The sequence below is a fragment of the Lepus europaeus genome, chromosome 5 (genome assembly GCF_033115175.1).
Source record: "Lepus europaeus isolate LE1 chromosome 5, mLepTim1.pri, whole genome shotgun sequence".
NCBI classification, from domain to species: Eukaryota; Metazoa; Chordata; class Mammalia; order Lagomorpha; family Leporidae; genus Lepus; species Lepus europaeus.
Window position 1 is genome coordinate 122,502,125 of NC_084831.1, and position 18,613 is coordinate 122,520,737.

Sequence of the window (18,613 nt, forward strand, 5' to 3'; positions counted from 1 at the left end):
GGCGTGGCAGGTGCTTTCTGCAACAGGAGGAACAAAGAGTGCAAGGGAGACACAAGTCACAGTCTTGGACACCTGTGTCCGTATGTGACATCCCATCACATCTGCTGAATTCCAGTCTCTCTCAGGGCAGACCACACGCCAGGGAGGGGATTATATCTGTGTGTGAACATGGTGAGTGAGGGGTCTTTGGGGGATACTTCAGTGGTGGCCTTCTGGAAGGATCTCTGACCTATACCCGCAACCATGCTGTCCAAGGTCTGCTACAGTCTGTGCAGGTCTTTGGATGCAAGAAGACAGCCACAGCCACAGCATATGGCAAATAGGGCAACGGACTTATCAAGGTGAACGGGAGGCTCCTGGAGATGACTGAGCCACGCGCAGTGCAGTACAAGCTATGGGGACCTTGCTCTGTTTCTGAGCAAGGAGCAGTTCACTGGCGTGGAATCCGTGTCCAAGTGAAGGGTAGTTGGTCCTGTGGCTCAGATTTAAGCTGTCCGTCAGCTGATCTCCAAAGCCCTAGCTGTTACCAGAAACACATGGAAGAAGCTTCCAAGAAGGAGCTCCAAGTCTTCCTCACCAAGTATGACACAGCCGTGCTAGGAGCTGACCCCTGCTGCGTGAGTACAAAAACCTTGGAGGCCTTGGAGCCCATGCTTGCTACCAGAAATCCTATTAGTAAGCCCATCACCAGGATCAGGGTTCAAAATGAAAAATGAAAAATGGTTGTGGGATTTTCAGATCAAGAACAAAACAAACAAGCAAACAAACAAGAAGTGGCCTTCTGCAGTTATGCACTCAGTGTGCCAGAAAATCTGTATCCATCATCTCTTGTAGATCAGTGTCAGGGAGACTGAAGGCTGGCAGGTCACCTGTTCAGTGTTACACACCATAGAACCAGAACTTGATCCCAGAATTGCTTCCCATGCAATTTAGGTTGCCTTCCTAAAATCAAAGGATTCTACTGGATGGAGTTGATTAATCAGAAAGAATTTCTGAGTTTCTCTCATTTGCTCTGCTGAGAAAATGCTCACATTTCCTCTTTGCAATCCCCTAGATGTCTGCAGCACCTTGGCCAAGGGCCCTGAAGCTCGTGGCTCGAGGGTTCTGGATTCTGGATTCCACTTTCCTGTGAAGGGGACGCGAGGGGGCTCCGTGTCGTTCCACGTGGTGCAGCAGCCAGGATGGGCTCCTGGACAGAAGCTGGAGGAGATCTCGTGGGGCTTTGGCCCTGAGTCAGCGCACAGAGTATTCCTGCAGGTCCCCAATGGGACAGCCCCTCCAACCTGGGTCAGCCTTGAGGACAAGTTCAAAACGAGGCTCCACGTGCCCAACACGATGTCCCTTACGATTGAGAATGTGACCTCACAGGACAGTGGGCACTATCGGGCTCAGGTCAGATTCACTGGAGGATTCTCATCTACCCAGGTTTTCTACCTCACCGTCTATGGTAAGCGACAGCCCCTGTCTGGAACCCCCGGCACAGTTCCTGCTGCTGTGCCCAGGAGCGTCTCCTAGGCCTGCTGTGCAGGGTCTCCTCAGTCACTGTCCTGAGTGTGCATTTTCTCCTGTGAACATAGAGCGTGCTCACCACCCACACGGGCAGGGGGAGAATCACTTCGGCATTGTAGGAGAGGAAGACAGAATGTTTGAAAATTAGGGAGTTTTGAAATAGCAGTGATTGCTCTTTATAGAACTATGGTTACTCCATTTGCACATTAGTTCCCCCGGCCCCGAAACCTTTTATTTAAGGAATACAAACTTCAGGCATTTCATAATTACAACTTTAGGAACATGATGGTTCTTCCCATTTTACCTGACTTCCCACCTATACTCCCACCCCTCTTCCTCCTCCCTCTCCTATTCCCATTCTTATTTTTTACTAAGATCTATTTTCAATTAACTTTATACACATATGATTAACTCTATGTTAATAGTTCAACAAATAGTGTGAAATAAAAAAAAAAAAAACTGTTCCTCAGCAGTGGAGACATGGGCTGTTCAAATTCATTGCTTCTCAAAGTGTCAATTTCACTTCTATAGATTTCCTTTTAGGAGCTCTATTAGTTATCACAGATCAGGGAGAACATATGGTATTTGTTCTTATTTCACTAAGTATGATGTTTTCCAGTTTCAACCATTTTGTTGCAAATGACCAGAGTTCATTTTTTTTTTAACCTCTGTGTAGTATTCCATGGTGTACATATCCCATAATTTCTTTATCCAGACTTCAGTTAATGGGCATTTGGGTTGATTCAATATCTTAGCTATTGTGAATTGAGCTGCAATAAACATGGGGGTACACATAATTTTTTCATATGCTGATTTCATTTCCCTTGGGTAAATTCCTAGGAGTGGGATGGCTGGGTCATATGATAGGCCTAAATTCAGATTTCTGAAGTATCTCTATACTGTCTTCCATAGTGGCTTTACCAGTTTACATTCCTACTAACAGTAGATTAGGATACCTTTTTCTCTATATCCTTACCAGCATTTGTTTTTTGTTGATTTCTGCATGAAAGCCATTCTAATGGGGAGTGGGCAGGTGAAACCTCACTGTGGTTTGGATTTGCATTTCCCTGACAGCTAGTGATCCTGAACATTTTTTCATATGTCTATTGGCCATTTAGATTGCCTCTTTTGAAAAATGTCTGTTTAAGTCCTTTGCCCATGTCTTCACTGGGTTGTTTGTTTTCTTGTTGTTGAATTTTTTGATCTCTTTATATATTCTGGTTATTAATCCCTTATCGGTTGCATAGTGTGCAAATAATTTCTCCCATTCTGTCAGTTGCCTCTTCACCTTGCTGATTGTTTCTTTTGCAGTACAGAAGCTTCTCACTTTGATGTAATCTCATTTGTCAATTTTGGCTTTGATTGCCTGTGCCTCTTGGGCTCTTTTCCAAGAACTCTTGCCTATGAAGCCAAGAACCAGGAGCTTCTTTCAGGTATCTCATGTGGGTGCAGAGGCCATCTTGGGCCATCTTCTACTGCTTTCTCTGGCCATAGCAGAGAGCTGGATTGGAAGAGGAGCAGCCAGGACTCAAACCGGTGCCCATATGGGATGCTGACACTCTAGGCAGCAGCTCTACCCGCTATGCCACAGCACTGGCCCTCTATGCCAATGTCTTGCAGGGTTTCCCCAATGTTCTCTAGTAATTTGATGATAAAAGATGGTAGATTTAGGTCTTAAATCCATTCTGAGTGGATTTTGTGTAAGGTGTAAGGTAGGGGTCTTATTTCATACTTCTGCGTGTAGAGATCCAGGTTTCCCAGCACCATTTGTTGAATAGACTGTCCTTGCCCCAGGGATTGATTTTAGTTCCTTTGTCAAAAATAAGTTGGTTGTAGATATGTGGATTTATTTCTGGAGTTTCTATTCTGTTCCATTGGCCTGTACATCTATTTTTGTACCAGTACCAGGCTGTTTTGATAATAATTGCTCTATAGTATGCCTTGAATTTGGGTATTGTGATGCCTCTGGCTTTGTTTTTGTTGCATAAGATTGCTCTAGCTATTCAGGGTCTCCTGTGTTTTCATATGAATTTCAGCATCAGTTTTTTTTATATCCAAGAAGAATATCCTTGTTATTTTGATTTGTATCACATTGAATCTGTAAATTGCTTTCATTAGTATGGACATTTTGATGATATTGATTCTTCCAAACCATGAATATGGAAGATTTTTCCATTTTTTGTGCCTTTTTCCATTTATTTCTTTAATGTTTTTAATTCTAATTGTAGAGATCTTTGACATCCTCGGTTAAATTTATTCCAAGGTATTTGATTTTTTTTTGTAGTCTTTGTGAATGGGATTGTTCTTAGAAGTTCTTTCTCAGCTGTGGCATTGTCTGTGTATATAAAGGCTGTAGATCTTTGTGTGTTGATTTTATATCCTGCCACTTTACCAAACTCTTCTATGAGTTCCAATAGCCTCTTAGTGAAGTTGTTTTGGATCCTCTATATATAGATTCATGTCATCTGAAAACAGGGTTAGTTTGACTTTCTCCTTCTCAATTTGTATTCCTTTGATTACTTTTTCTTGCCTAATGGCTTCTGCTAAAACTTCCAGGATTCTATTGAATAGCAATGGTGAGAGTGGGCATCCTTGTCTTGTTCGGATCTCAGTGGGAATGCTTCCAGCTTTTCTCCATTCAATAGGAAGCTGGCCTTGGATTTGTCATAAATTGCCTTGATTGTGTTGAGGAATGCTCCTTCTATACCCAATTTTCTTACCGTTTTCATCATGAAATGGTGTTGTATTTTCTCAAATGCTTTCTCTGCATCTATTGAGATAATCATATGGTTTTTGTTCTTCAATTTGTTGATGTGATGCATCACATTGATTGATTTGTGAATATTGAACCATCCCTGCATACCTGGGATAAATCCCACTTGGTCCAGGTGAATGATATTTCTGATGTGTTGTTGGATTTGATTGGCTAGTATTTTTTTTTTTTTTTGAGGATTTTTGTGTCTATGTTCATCAGGGAAATTGGTCTGTAATTCTCTTTCTCTGTTGTATCTTTTTCAAGTTTAGGAATTAAGGTGATGCTGGCTTCATAGAGTTTGGGAGGATTCCTTCTCTTTAAATTTTTTTTAAAGATTTATTTATTTTAATTGAAAGAGTTACACAGAGAGAGAAGGATGGGGGAAGGGATATATATATATATATATATATATATATATATATATATTCTTCCATCTGCTGGTTCACTCCCCAACTGACAGCAACAGCTGGAGCTGCGCTGATCCAAAGCCAGGAGCCAGGAGCTTCTTCAGGGTCTCCCACGCAGGTGCAGGGGCCCAAGGACTTTGGGTATCTTCCGCTGCTTTCCCAGGCCATAGCAGAAATCTGGATCAGAAGTGGAACAGCTGGGACTCAAACTGGTGCCCATATGGGATGCCGGCACTGCAGGCGGTGGCTTTACCTGTTGCACCACAGCGCTGGCCCCTCAATTGTTTTCAATAGCTTGAGAAGTATTGGAGTTAATTTTTCTTTAAATATCGGGTAGAATTCAGTGGTGAAACCATCTGGTCCTGGGCTTGTCTTTGTTGGGAGGGTATTTATTGCTGATTCAATTTTTTTCTCAGTTATTGATCTATTTAGGTTTTCTATGTCTTCATGGCTTAATTTAGGTAGGTTGTATGTGTCCAGGAGTCTATCCATTTCTTCTAAGTTTCCTAGTTTGTTGGCATATAGCTCTTTGTAGTAATTTCTGATGATTCTTTTTATTTCTGTGGTGTCATTAAATTTCCTTTTTTCATCTCTAATTTTATTGATTTAAGTCTTCCTCCTCCTTTTTTTGGTTAGTTGGGCCAATGGTGTATCAATTTTGTTTATTTTTTCAAAAAAACAGTTCTTTGTTTTGCTGATCTTTTTTTATTATTCTTTTGATTTCAATTTTGTTTATCTCTTCTCTAATTTTAATTATTTCTTTTCTCCTACTAGTTTTGGGTTTGGTTTGCTGTTGTTTTTATAGGTCCTTGAGATGCATTGAAAGTTCATTTAGTTGGTGCCTTTTCAGTTTTGATATAGGCTTTCCTCTTCACACTGCTTTTGCCATATCCTGTAAGTTTCAATATGTTGTGTTGTCGTCTTCATTTGTTTCTAGAATTTTTTGATTTCTCTTTTGATTTTTTCAATAACCCACTGTTCATTCAGGGGCATGTTGTTCAGTCTCTATGAGTTTACATATGTTCTAGAGATTCTTGAGTTGTTGATTTCCAGATTCATTGCATTGAGGTCCAAGAATATACATGGTATGATTTTGATACTTTTCAAATTTGCTGAGACTTGCTTTATGGCCTACCATTTGGTCTATCCTAGAGAAAGTTCCATGCTCTGGTGAGAAGAATGTGTATTTTGAAAATGTAGGAAGGAAAGTTCTGTAGATATCTGTTAGGTCCATTTTGTCTATGGTGTCAATTAACTCTGTTGTTTCTGTGCTGGTTTTCTGTCTGATTTACCTGTCCATTTCTGAAAATGGGGTATAGAAATCCCCCATTACTAGTGTATTGGAGTCTATGTCTCCCTTCAGATTCATTAATGTTTCTTTTAAATAGCCAGATGTCCTGTAATTAAGTGCATATACGTTTATAATAGTCACATCTTCCTGTTTAATTGATCCCTTAATCATTACATAGTGCCCTTTTTTTTTTGTTTTTAACAGTTTTTGTGTTAAAGCATAGTTTTTTTTTTTTTAAGATTTACTCATTTACCTGAAAGGCAGAATTACAGAGGGACAGAAGCAGAGAGAGAAAGAGAGAGATAGAAATTGAGAGAGAGAGAGAGAGAGAGAGAGAGAGAGAGAGAGAATGAATCTTCCATCTGTTGGTTCACTCCCCAAATGGCCACAGCGTCTGGAGCTGGGCTGATCTGAAGCCAGGAGCCTGGAACTTCTTCCAGGTCTCCCTCCCTGGTGCAGAGTCCTAAGCACTTGGGCCATTTTCTACTATTCCCAGGTCACAGCAGAGTGCAGGATTGGAAGTGGAGCAGCCGGGACTCGAACTGGCGCCCATATGGGATGCTGGCACTGCAGGCAGTGGCTTTATCTGCTATGCCACAGTGCTGGCCCCTGCACATTAGTTTTTTAGTGTTTTAAACTTACTCCACAGTAGTGGCTTACAACAACACAGAAGTATTGTTTCTATGTGACGTAGGTCAGAAATCTAACACAGTCTTACTGTGCTTGCAGGACTGTATTTGTCTTTGGAGACTGGAGGCGGAATCCTTTGTCCAGCATTTCTCCCTCTCCTGTCAGTTGCTGGCATTGCTTGGGGGCATAGCCCCTTCCTTTCCCCAGACCAGCAAGGGTTGGTCAGTCTCACCTTGTATCCACTGACTTGCTTGATTTCCGCCTTCAACTTCTGAGGACCCTTGGGATTAGGTTTGATCCCCATGAATTGTACAATAATCTCCATATGGGAATGTCAGCTGATTAACAGCCTTAATTGTATTAGCCACCTTAATACCACTTTTTTTTTTTAAATTTTTGACAGGCGGAGTGGATAGTGAGAGAGAGACAGAGAGAAAGGTCTTCCTTTGCCATTGGTTCACCCTCCAATGGCCGCCATGGCTGGCGCACTGTGGCTGGCGCACCGTGCTGATCCGAAGGCAGGAGCCAGGTGCTTCTCCTGGTCTCCCATGGGGTGCAGGGCCCAAGCACTTGGGCCATCCTCCACTGCACTCCTGGGCCATAGCAGAGAGCTGGCCTGGAAGAGGGGCAACCGGGACAGGATCGGTGCCCCGACCGGGACTAGAACCCGGTGTGCTGGTGCCGCTAGGCGGGGGATTAGCCTGTTGAGCCATGGCACCGGCCCTTAATACCACTTTGCCATGTAACCTGTCACTGATGGGGTCTGATGATCATGTGGATGGCATTCGGGTCACTGTGCTGCTACGACATGTGGAATCCTCACGTTTCTAAGACCTTCCTCCCCCCATCCTTCCATCCTCATCAGCTCCACTCCACTCACACCAGACTCCACACTCAGCTCTCAAAGCCTGGACTGGTGGTGGAGAAAGTTCACACTGGAAGGTTTCCTAGGAAACCCCTCTGCCCACACTTTCCATCCCTCAGCTTCTCTCTGCATAGGGAAACTTCCTGCCATGGGCACAGTGGGTTTTGCAACTTTGGGTTCCGTGTGATTTCTAAGACTGCCTGTGACTCTGCCTCCTCTCTTCCTGTCTGCACCCCAAGTTCAGTTTCATGTTCTGACCACACTCGGAGCTGTGCTCTGTGGTCACTACCACTGTGTCTCCTGCAGACATGGGGAGCGTGGGCCTTTCTCTGGGTGTGAACTCAGTGGCTACTGTTCCTACTGTCAGTTGCTCAATGTTTAGCTTCTGGGAAATTGTGTTTTGTCTGTAACATGTTCCTGCCTTCCTTGTAGGGCAATGTCTGGGCTTTAATGAGGTCATGGTGAGAGTAAGTGATCTGTGATGTGCTCCACATGTGTGAGACCCCATGCTTTTGTCTCCTCCTGCCCCAGAGCCAGTGCCTGCTCCTCAAATCCTGGCTGAGTCACCGTCCATCACATCTGGCTGGTGCAACATCACCCTGCAATGCAGGGCCACAGGGGCCACAGAGCAGCTGAACGTGAGCTGGGAGAGCACAGGTCCCCCCAGCGAGCTGAAGCAGGGAGGGGCACCAGGACCAGCCAACAACTCCTGGACCCTGGCTGTGAGTCTACCCCTGAGTCAGCCCAAAGCCAGCCTCACCTGTGTGGTCAGCAACCAGGGGGACCAGAAGAGTACCACCTTGGACCTGAGTGATGTCTGTGTCCAAGGTGAGTGTGCCTGAGACAGCACTGGGGTCTGTGGGTTTCACACTTTTCTCCCTGCCACATTTAGTGACACCCTCTCTACCTGGACCCCTCTACAGAGGTCTGGGAGTCCCAGCCCACTCACTCCTGGTTTTGAACATTCCTCCCATGCAGGGAGGCCTGCCAGGACCTCCCACCCCACCCATCTTCATGTGGGTCCACATCATTTTTGTAGAAAGAAATCAGACTGTGTCACTCATGCGTGTGGTCTCTGGGACTGACCTCCAGTGACTCCCTGAAGGGTTCAGTCTCAGATGTTGCTCTGTCCATGCTGTTGGCCTCACTTGCACACCTCACACTGAACAGCTTGCTATAGTCTCCTGACAATGACCCTTATGGTGAAAAAAAATTTTTTTTGACAGGCAGAGTGGACAGTGAGAGAGAGAGACAGAGAGAAAGGTCTTCCTTTGCCATTGGTTCACCCTCCAATGGCTGCTGCGGCTGGCGCGCTGTAGCCGGCGCAGCGCACTGATCCAAAGCCAGGAGCCAGGTGCTTCTCTTGGTCTCCCATGGGGTGCAGGGCCCAAGCACTTGGGCCATCCTCCACTGCACTCCCGGGCTACAGCAGAGAGCTGGCCTGGAAGAGGGGCAACCGGGACAGAATCCGGCACCCTGTCCGGGACTAGAACCCGGTGTGCTGGCGCCGCAGGCGGAGGATTAGCCTAGTGAGCTACGGCGCTGGCCTTTATGATGATATATAAGGCTTCACTTTTTTGTAAAGATTTTTTTATTTATTTGTAAGACAGTCTTAGAAGCACTTGGGCCATCATCCACTGGTTTCCCAGATGCATTATCACAGAACTGGATGAGAAGTGGAGAAACCATGACTGGAACCGGCACATATATGCGATCCTGGTTCTGCGGGTGGCAGCTTTACCCCCAATGTCATGGTGCCAGCCTCTAGGCTTCATTTATTTTCAGGAGCTGTCCGTGACCAACCCCCTTTATGTATTTTATTCTTCCATAGACGATTGCACTTTAAGGGATGGGGTCATGTCTTTATCTGGATTCCTTTCCAAGCACAGCCTCAGCATATGTGTTTCATTGAGTGAATGAATGACCTTGTACCCCGAGTGAATCTCATTCTCTCAACCCTTCCTCCAGGAGCTGCAGGAGGGATTTGATAAATCAGGGTCACTATTACAGTCTCTCTACTTTGTCCTGTGGTATCAGCTAAAGAGAAACACTTAGCATAACCACAAGATCCTCTGGACTCCAACTCCAACCACCTCCCTCTCACCCACTTCTCCCTGGTCTCCTCCCCTGCCTGTCCTTCCCCTGACAACTCCCAGCTCTGGCATTTTGCCACTGCTACTTCCCAAATGTGATGGTTCTTGTGATCAGACTGCCACAGACTGAATATTTGGGAAACTCCCGCTCCTTTTCATGACTCGGTTTACCTAGCACCTCCTCTGGGGAGGCCTCCTTGGAGCACTAGCAGAAAGTGCAAAGGCTGTTGCAGGGGTGGGCATTTGGCCTAGGGGGTAAGAGCGTGGCTATGATGTCTTTGTTCATTGTAGAAATACCTGGGTTCAGTTCCTAGCTTTGGTTCCTGATTCTAGCTTCTGCCACCAAACACCATGGGAGGCAATAGGTGATGGTGCAAGTAATTGGGTACCTGCCAACCACACTGCAGAATTGGATTGAGTTTCCAGCTCCTGGCTTTACTGGGAACCAACACATGGGTGCTGTCACTGTCTCTCAAAAACAAACAAATGAAACACGAAAACTCACCTTTTTGCAGTCACAATGTGTCAGGAAGCTATTGCTATTTTCTCACATTCCCTCCCTGGCGATGAACTTCTCCAAGGGTGGAACCCGGCTTTGTGCATCTCAGCTTCCCTGGCACCAGCAGGAGCCTGGTCATGGTGAGCGGCTCTTCTGTGCTCCTCCCACTTCAGCTCTGAGCCACGCCCCTTCTGTCTCCTGCACCTGCTTTCTCTCTGTCTCCCCTTGGCAGTGGTTTCCCCAATTTCTCTCCTGCCTCATCCCTGCTTTACTCTCTCTGTGTGCAAGAAGCAGACTCCCGGGGACAGCCCACTGCTGGCGTCGTGGGAGGCATCCTGGGAGCTGTTCTGCTGCTCATCCTGGGAGCTGGGCTATACCTCTGGAGGACACGTGGGAAGAAGAAGAGGAAGAAGAGGAAGAAGCAGAAGGAGGAGGAGGAGGAGGAGAAGCAGGAGGAGGAGGAGGAGACTGACAGAGGCAGGTTGCCCTTCTGCTTTCAGGCCCAAGATACTTCCCTTCCCCTCTAGAGGACCCCATACAGGTATGGGGTATCCAGGTGCTTCCAGGAAGTGGGCCCTACAGAGGAGATGGTGGGGTGACCATGAACTTGGGGTCCATGGCACGAGGAGGGTTGCAGTCTTCCAGGCACAAATCTGACCTTCAGTGTGTGTATGACGCAGGTGCAGCCCTGCAGCGGGACCACAGGGGTGATGATGGTGGCATGCACTACGCACAGCTGATGAAGGAGGAGACTCAGGATGGCCAGGAGAAGGTGAGAGCTGGCAGGCGCGGCCAGCCTGGACACCTGCATGTCTCTGACTGCCTAGTCCCAGCCTCCCAAACCCAGGCATCAGCTGGTGGTCTCCACTGTTCTTTCAGTCTTTTATAATATCAATAGTTTTAAAAAAGCAAATGTTCAGTTGAACAGTATGGTGTTGGGTGCTTTGGGGAAATCCACAAACCATGCATGTCCATGAGTATTGACTCTGTGCAGGTCCCCTGGGCCTCTCTATCCCTCAGCTGCTCCACTTACCCTCTGTCCTGCATCTGCAGGCTGTCGGTAGGCAACATCTGGGAGAACAGGAGTCTATCATGACCATCTACAGTCAGATCCATAGCCCAGGCCAGGGGATGAAGATCATCTAAGTGGAGGAGGCAGAACTGGCACTCCTGGGCACCTGCACTCCGAGCCTGATGCCTGTGGATCCCTTCCTTTGGTAGCAGGTGTCCATCAACAGCCGCCCTTGTCTGCCTTAGCCTGACCTGGTGGCCACCACTCTCTGGGAACACGAGGCCTGTCACTTCCTCTGCTGCATTGCATGGCTGCCCTCCCACTCAGGATCCTTATCTTCCTCTGGCATTGCTATGACCCATGATCCTTTCCTCCAGATGCCTGCCATAGAGGACCTTCCTGACTGTGAACATTGCTAATCCTCTCTGCCTGTGCTGTGTCACTGGTGTGTGTCTTTGTGACAACATGAGCTCTGGCATGAGGACATTGGCGACATGTTAGTGCCCTGGAGGAGCCGGGTCTGGATCCTGGGTTAGTAGGTAATGGAGGCAGTGTGGGTGGTTGGGACCCTACAAAGGACTGGCCTGAAGCTTCCTTTGAAGACCTTGCGTTGGGCTCCCTTGGGGGATTGGGCAGTGTGTGTGTGAGGAAAACAGCCTCAGCTCACCCTGACCTATGATGGGTGCATGGTGATGGGAATGAGTGGGCTGTGTTACACAGTGCCCCTTGGTGGGGGCTGCTGTGAGCTTGTTGGATGATGCTGGGGGAAACTGTGACCCAACCAACTCAGCCTCATCTCTGGACCCTCAACCCCTACAGCCTTTTTGACCCAAAATCAAGGTTGACCTCGTTGTTCACTTGCATACCTCTGTCTAGAATTATGGCTCCAGCTCATACTGATACCTGTCTGCTGAAATCCCAGCATCCTGTCCAAATCTCTTTTCCGTGCTACCTGTTCCAAGAAGCCTCTCAGGAATTCAATGGTTTCTTAAAGGGGTTTTCCACGTCGACCTCCCTGAACACATTGGACCACACTAGGGCCCCTGTGGTTGTCTGCCCTGTGTTGGTTATGAGTCATCCTTCTGGACCAATCTGCAGCTCCAACAGGCATGTATTCTCCATGTGGGAGGTCAAGATCAAGGAGACAAGCACCCCTCAGTGTGGAGGACCTGGGCTGCCCCACCGTGCATCCCAAGGGGCTCTGCAGATGGAAAGTCAGAGCATGGAGGTGGATTGTCTCTCTGGTGCTGGCTCTCCTTACATGCAGGTGTGAACAAGATGCTCTCCCATGATCCTTCCTGGCCTGGAGGTCTGAACTGGGGATTCTTCACTCAAGCCTCACATTGCCTTTGGATCTTGAGATGGTCAGCCACAATAGTAACAACAACAAAACACGGATGTTGTATCATATGGCTGTACACACAGGTGGTGGGTACTCTGAAGTTTCTGGGCTGCATCCATCTTCTGGACTCCACCTTGTAAATATTCAACTTTTGGAGCTGGCACTGTGGTGTAGCAGGTAAAGCGGCCGCTTGCAGTGCTGTCATCCTATATGGGAGCTGGTTCGAGTCCCGGCTGCTCCACTTCTGATCCAGCTCTCTGCTTAAGGCCTAGGAAAGCAGTGGAAGATGGTCCAAGCCCTTGGACTCCTGCACCCACATGGGAGACCCAGAAGAAGCTCCCGGCTCCTGGCTTCTGATCAGCGCAGCTCCGGATGTTGCTACCATCTGGGGAGTGAACCAGCAGATGGAAGACTTCTCTCTCTCTCTCTTTTACCTCTGCCTCTCTGTAACTCTGCCTTTCAAATAGATAAAAATAAAAAAAAATCCAATTATTTACTTGAAATATCCACTTGGATGTATACAGGCACCTACAAATCACATTGAATCTTAAAAACTAATTAAAAATTAAAAATTTACAAAACCCACGTGGATGTGTGGAAGAACAGAGGAGTATCAAACTCTGTGTGAGGGTATTTTATGTATATTTTATATTATATAAATATTATACATATTTTTCCTATGTATACATACTTACAATAAAGTTTAATTTGTTGGTTAAGCACAGAAAGAGATTGAAAATAATGGCTCACAATAAAACAGAAAATTTATTGCAATACACTGTAATAAAAATATTATATGTGTGTTATCTTTCTTTCCCCAATATCGTACTGCACTGTGCTGGTCCTCTGGTGATGGATTGAGATGATGCGATCCTTACAGGATGACGGGAAGTGAGGTTCATGATAGGCACCGTGATGCAGCATTGGGCATCCACATAGAAGTCACTGGAACACAGGTACCGCAGTATTACAGCAGTTGGTAACCAACCTGAGTGCTAACTGACAGGTGGGTAGCATATAGGGCAAGGATGCGCAGGACAAAGGAGGATTCACATCCCAGGCAGGATGTGGCAGGATGGTGGTGGGATGTCAGCCCAGGAAGCAGGTAAGGGCGGGGATGGGGGCAGGGGCTGTGTGTGTGAGAACCCAGCTGCTACGTCTGCAGGGAGGGTCCTGTCTGAGCAGTGGCAGCCCTCCTGGCTCAGGTCATCGCTGCCATCTGCTTTGCTTGCTCCATGCGCAGGGCGGGTCTGGGCTGTCTGGAGCCTGGTGGGTGGCCTGCCTGCTGCCTCTCACTGCACCCTGAGTGCTGTGGGGCTCCGCCCCTGGGGTGCGGAGAGCAAATGAGCTCTGTGAGCGTGAACTTTTCCCCTGTTCTTGCCTCTTCCCTTTCCGATGTTTCCTCTGCAGCTGATCAGCCGGCAGGAGCTGCCATGGGGCCCTGCTTAGCAGCCCCCCACCTCTGCTGGGCCTCGGGGCTGCTGGCCTTCCTCAGCCCCCTCCTCAGTGAGTGCCCGGGCTCCCTGGGAGGGAGGGCGACTGGGTGGGGCTGGGGTAGGTGGGGCCCTGCAGTCCGGCCAGGGTTCTGGGAGCTACTGTCTGGGGAAGAAGAATAGAAAACCGTGGAGTTAAACGTGACAGATGTAGCACATTTGTTTAGGGCTGCGGTTGATGGAAATGGCAGAGGAAGAGATGGTGTTTTGTGGCAGGTATGGTGGGGACACAGAGATGTCACTTTTGGCTGCAGAAGGTGATTTCTTTCCAGGGCCATGATGACAGATCAGAGCAGGCTTGTGTCCCGTGTGTTGTCAGGAGAAACCCTCTGAACAGAGAAAGGTCCCATCAACCTAGGGATGACAAACACGCTGTGGAGAGTCCGTGCCATGGCTGCTGTTTGGCGTGAAAAACCAAAGTACCAGTTTTCTGGGAAAGGTTACTAATCTCCTGGAGGTGGGGTCTGAAATGTGTGTCAATAAGATTCAGGAAACTCTGCCCTACAATCGTTACTTTACAGTCTCGCACACCTGGAGTCACGTTGGCTCTGCTCTGATCTCTTGGTGTTGCCGCTGTCTGGGAGGGGATAGCCCAGTGTGTGCCTCTGACGAATGAGGGTCTTGGAAGCTGCTTAAGAATGGCCCTCCAGTGGAGCACGGCCCAAGTGCTTGGGCACCTGCACCCGCATGGGAGACCAGGAAGAAGTACCTGGCTCCTGGCTTCGGGTCGGCACAGTGCCAGCCCTAGCGGCCATTTAGGGGGTGAACCAATGGAAGGAAGACCTTTCTCTCTGTCTCTCTCACTGTCTATAACTCTACCTGTCAAATAAAAAAATTTATTAAGAAAAAAAAGAGTGGCCGTCTGCAATCATGCACTCAGTGTGTGCCGGGAAACCTGCCGCGTGCTCCATGCAGCTCATGCCGCCGTTATGAGGCAGGCACAGACACTGAAGCCTACCGAGGGCAAATCACCTGTTCATGTTAACTCCATCCGATCCGGCACTTACTCCCAGAATGGCTTCCCATGCAATTTAGGTTGCCTTCCTAAAATCAAGGGATTCTATTGGATGGATTTGATTAAACAAAAAAATTCGAGTTTCTCTCATTTGCTCTGCTGAGAAAATGCTCACATTTCCTCTTTGCAATCCCCTAGGCATCTGCAGTACCTTGGCCAAGGGCCCTGAAGCTCGTGGCTCGAGGGTTGTGGATTCTGGATTCCACTTTCCTGTGAAGGGGACGCGAGGGGGCTCCGTGTCATTCCATGTGATGCAGCAGCCAGGATGGGCTCCTGGACAGAAGCTGGAGGAGATCTCGTGGGGCTTTGGCCCTGAGTCAGCGCACAGAGTATTCCTGCGGGTCCCCAATGGGGCAGCCCCTCCAACCTGGGTCGGCCTCGAGGACAAGTTCAAACTGAGGGTCCACGTGCCCAACACGATGTCCCTTGTTATTGAGAATGTGACCTCACAGGACAGTGGGCACTATCGGGCTCAGGTCAGATTCACTGGAGGATTCTCATCTACCCAGGTTTTCCACCTCACCGTCTATGGTAAGTGACAGCCCCTGTCTGGAACCCCCGGCACAGTTCCTGCTGCTGTGCCCAGGAGTGTCTCCTAGGACTGCTGTGCAGGGTCTCCTCAGTCACTGTCCTGAGTGTGCATTTTTTGCTTTAAAATGAAGCATGGACTGGTGCTGTGGCACAGTGGATAAAGTCCTTTGTCTGCGTCACCATATGAGCACCATTTAGAGTTCTGGCTGCATCGCTTCTGATCCACTCCCTGCTGCTGCACCTGGGAAAGTGGTGAAGGATGGCCCAAGTGCTTGGGCCTCTGCACCCACGTGCAAGACCCAGATGACACTTCTGGCTTCGACCAGGCCAGGCCTGGCTATGTGCCCCTTTGGGGAGTGAAACAGCAGACGGAAGTTCTGTCTCTCCCTCTCTCTCTGTGACTTTGATTTTCAAATAAATCAAAAATCAATAAATCTTTTGTTAAAAAACAGAGCATACTCACCACCAACAGAGAGCAGAGCTGAGATTCATAGTGGGGCAGAATCACTTCAACATTTTAGGGGAGAAAATACAACTTTTGAAAATTTAGAGGCATTTGCAACAACAATAATTTTTACATTTTTATATCATTATTGTTCTTTTCTTTTTAAAAAGGATTTATTTTATTCATTTGAAAGAGTTACATAGAGAGGTAGATCCAGAGAGAGAAAGAGAGAGAGAGAGAGAGAGAGAGAGAGAGAGAGAGAGAGAGAGAATCTTCCATGCTCTGGTTCACTCCGCAAGACTGCAGTGGCCGGAGCTGCACTGATCCAAAGCCAGGAGCCAGGAGCTTCCTCTAGGTCACCCATGAGGGTGCAGGGGCCCAAGGAGTTGGGCCATCTTCCAAAGCTTTCCCAGGCCACAGCAGAGAGCTGGATCGGAAGAGGAGCAGCCAGGACTCGGACCGGTGCCCAGATGGGATGCCGGCACTGCAGGCTGGGGCTTTAACCTGCTGTGTCACAGCGCTGGCCTGTATTATTATTATTTGGCTATAAAAATTGCCACATAGTAGTGGCTTAAAGCACCACAGATGTGCTATGTCCATGTGATGTGGGTCAGGAATCTGAGACAGTCTCACTGGGCTGGCAGGACTGTGTTCCTCCTTGAGGCTTGACGGAGAATCCTTCCTCCTGCCTTTCTCTTCTCCTATAGGCTGCCTGCATTCCTTGGTGCATGGCCCCTTCCTAATGTAAACTAGCAAGGGTGGATCAGTCTCCCATTGCATGCCCTGACTTGTCTTTTTTTTTTCTTTTGTCTTCCACTTCTGAAGACCCTTATGAATATGTTTGGTCTTATGAATAATAATAATAATATTGTCAGCTAATTAGCACCTTAATTCTATTTGCTACTTTGGTTCCACACGGATGTACCCACTTTGGCAGATTGACAGGGTCCGCTTTTTAAAAAGAAAAAGATCAGATGGATGTCATTCAGGTCACTGTGCTGCTATGACATGTGGACTTCTCGTGTTTCTAAGACCTTCCTCCCGCCCCCCTTCCCTCCACACCAGCTCCACCTCACTCACACCAGACTCCACACTCAGCTCTCAAAGCCTGGACTGGTGGTGGAGAAAGTTCACACTGGAAGGTTTCCTAGGAAACCCCTCTGCCCACACTTTCCATCCCTCAAGTTCTCTCTGCATAGGGAAACTTCCTGCCATGGGCACAGTGGCTTTTGCAACTTTGGGTCCCATGTGATTTCTAAGACTGCCTTGTGACTCTGCCTCCTTTCTTCCTGTCTGCACCCCAAGTTCAGTTTCATGTTCTGACCACACTCGGAGCTGTCCTCTGTGGTCACTACCACTGTGTCTCCCGCAGACGCAGAAGGCATGGGCCTTTCTCTGGCCTCCCAGAGCTTCCTGCTGGCCTGCCTCACGAGGGTCGTGCGGTCCCAGGCACCATCTCAGCCTCTGTCCCTGGCTTCTTCCTGTATTGGAATGATGCTGCTTTCCTAGAAACAATGTGCCTTTGAACACAGATTCTTTTTTTTTTTTTTTGACAGTCAGAGTTAGACAGTGAGAGAGAGAGAGAGAGAGACAGAGAGAAAGGTCTTCCTTCCATTGGTTCATTCCCCAGATGACCGCTTCGGCCTGCGTGCTTTGCTGGTCCGAAGCCGGGAGCCAGGTGCTTCTTCCCGGTCTCCCATGTGGGTGCAGGGCCCAAGGACCTGGGCCATCCTCCACTGCCTTCCTGGGCCACAGCAGAGAGTTGGACTGGAAGAGGAGCAACCGGGACAGAATCCAGAGCCCCAACCAGGTCTAGAACCCGGGGTACCGGCACCGCAGGCGGAGAATTAGCCAAGTGAGCCGCAGCGCCGGCCTGAACATAGTTTCTTGTCTTCATTGTTTCCTGGGAACTTTTTACCAATTGCTCACTCTAGGGAGATCTGGGTGTGAACTCAGTGGCTACTGTTCCTACTGTCGTTTGCTCAATATTTATTTTTTGGGAAGCTGCATGGGCTTTAATGAGGTCATGGTGAGAGTAAGTGATCTGTGATGTGCTCCACATGTGTGAGACCCCATGCTTTTGTCTCCTCCTGCCCCAGAGCCAGTGCCTGCTCCTCAAATCCTGGCTGAGTCACCGTCCATCACATCTGGCTGGTGCAACGTCACCCTGCAATGCAGGGCCACAGGGGCCACAGAGCAGCTGAACGTGAGCTGGGAGAGCACAGGTCCCCCCAGTGAGCTGAAGCAGGGAGGGGCACCAGGACCAGCCAACAACTCCTGGACCCTGGCTGTGAGTCTACCTCTGAGTCAGCCCAAAGCCAGCCTCACCTGTGTGGTCAGCAACCAGGGGGACCAGAAGAGCGCTACCTTGGACCTGGGTGATGTTTGTGTCCAAGGTGAGTGTGCCTGAGACAGCACTGGGTCTGCGGGTTTCACGCTTTTCTCCCTGCCACATTTAGTGACACCCTCTCTACCTGGACCCCTCTACAGAAGTCTGGGAGTCCCAGCCCACTCACTCCTGGTTTTGAACATTCCTCCCATGCAGGGAGGCCTGCCAGGAACTCCCACCCCACCCATCTTCCATGTGGGTCCGTGTTGTCTTTGGAGAAGGAAGTCAGACTGTGTCACTCATCCGTGTGGTCTCTGGGACTGACCTCCAGTGACTCCCTGAAGGGTTCAATGCTCAGATGTTGCTCTGTCCATGCTGTTGGCCTCACTTGCACACC

General features: G+C 48.4%; 1 protein-coding gene across 1 annotated transcript; it reads left to right on the plus strand.

Annotated features, from left to right (window-relative positions):
• Positions 1-1,071: 1,071 nt before the first annotated feature.
• Positions 1,072-11,195, plus strand: LOC133759210 (SLAM family member 5-like). The gene is made up of 4 exons (XM_062190156.1): positions 1,072-1,447; positions 7,989-8,285; positions 10,730-10,821; positions 11,103-11,195. The coding sequence occupies exons 1-4, from the start codon at positions 1,336-1,338 to the stop codon at positions 11,193-11,195; spliced, it is 594 nt and encodes a 197-aa protein (XP_062046140.1). The 5' UTR covers positions 1,072-1,335.
• Positions 11,196-18,613: the final 7,418 nt, after the last annotated feature.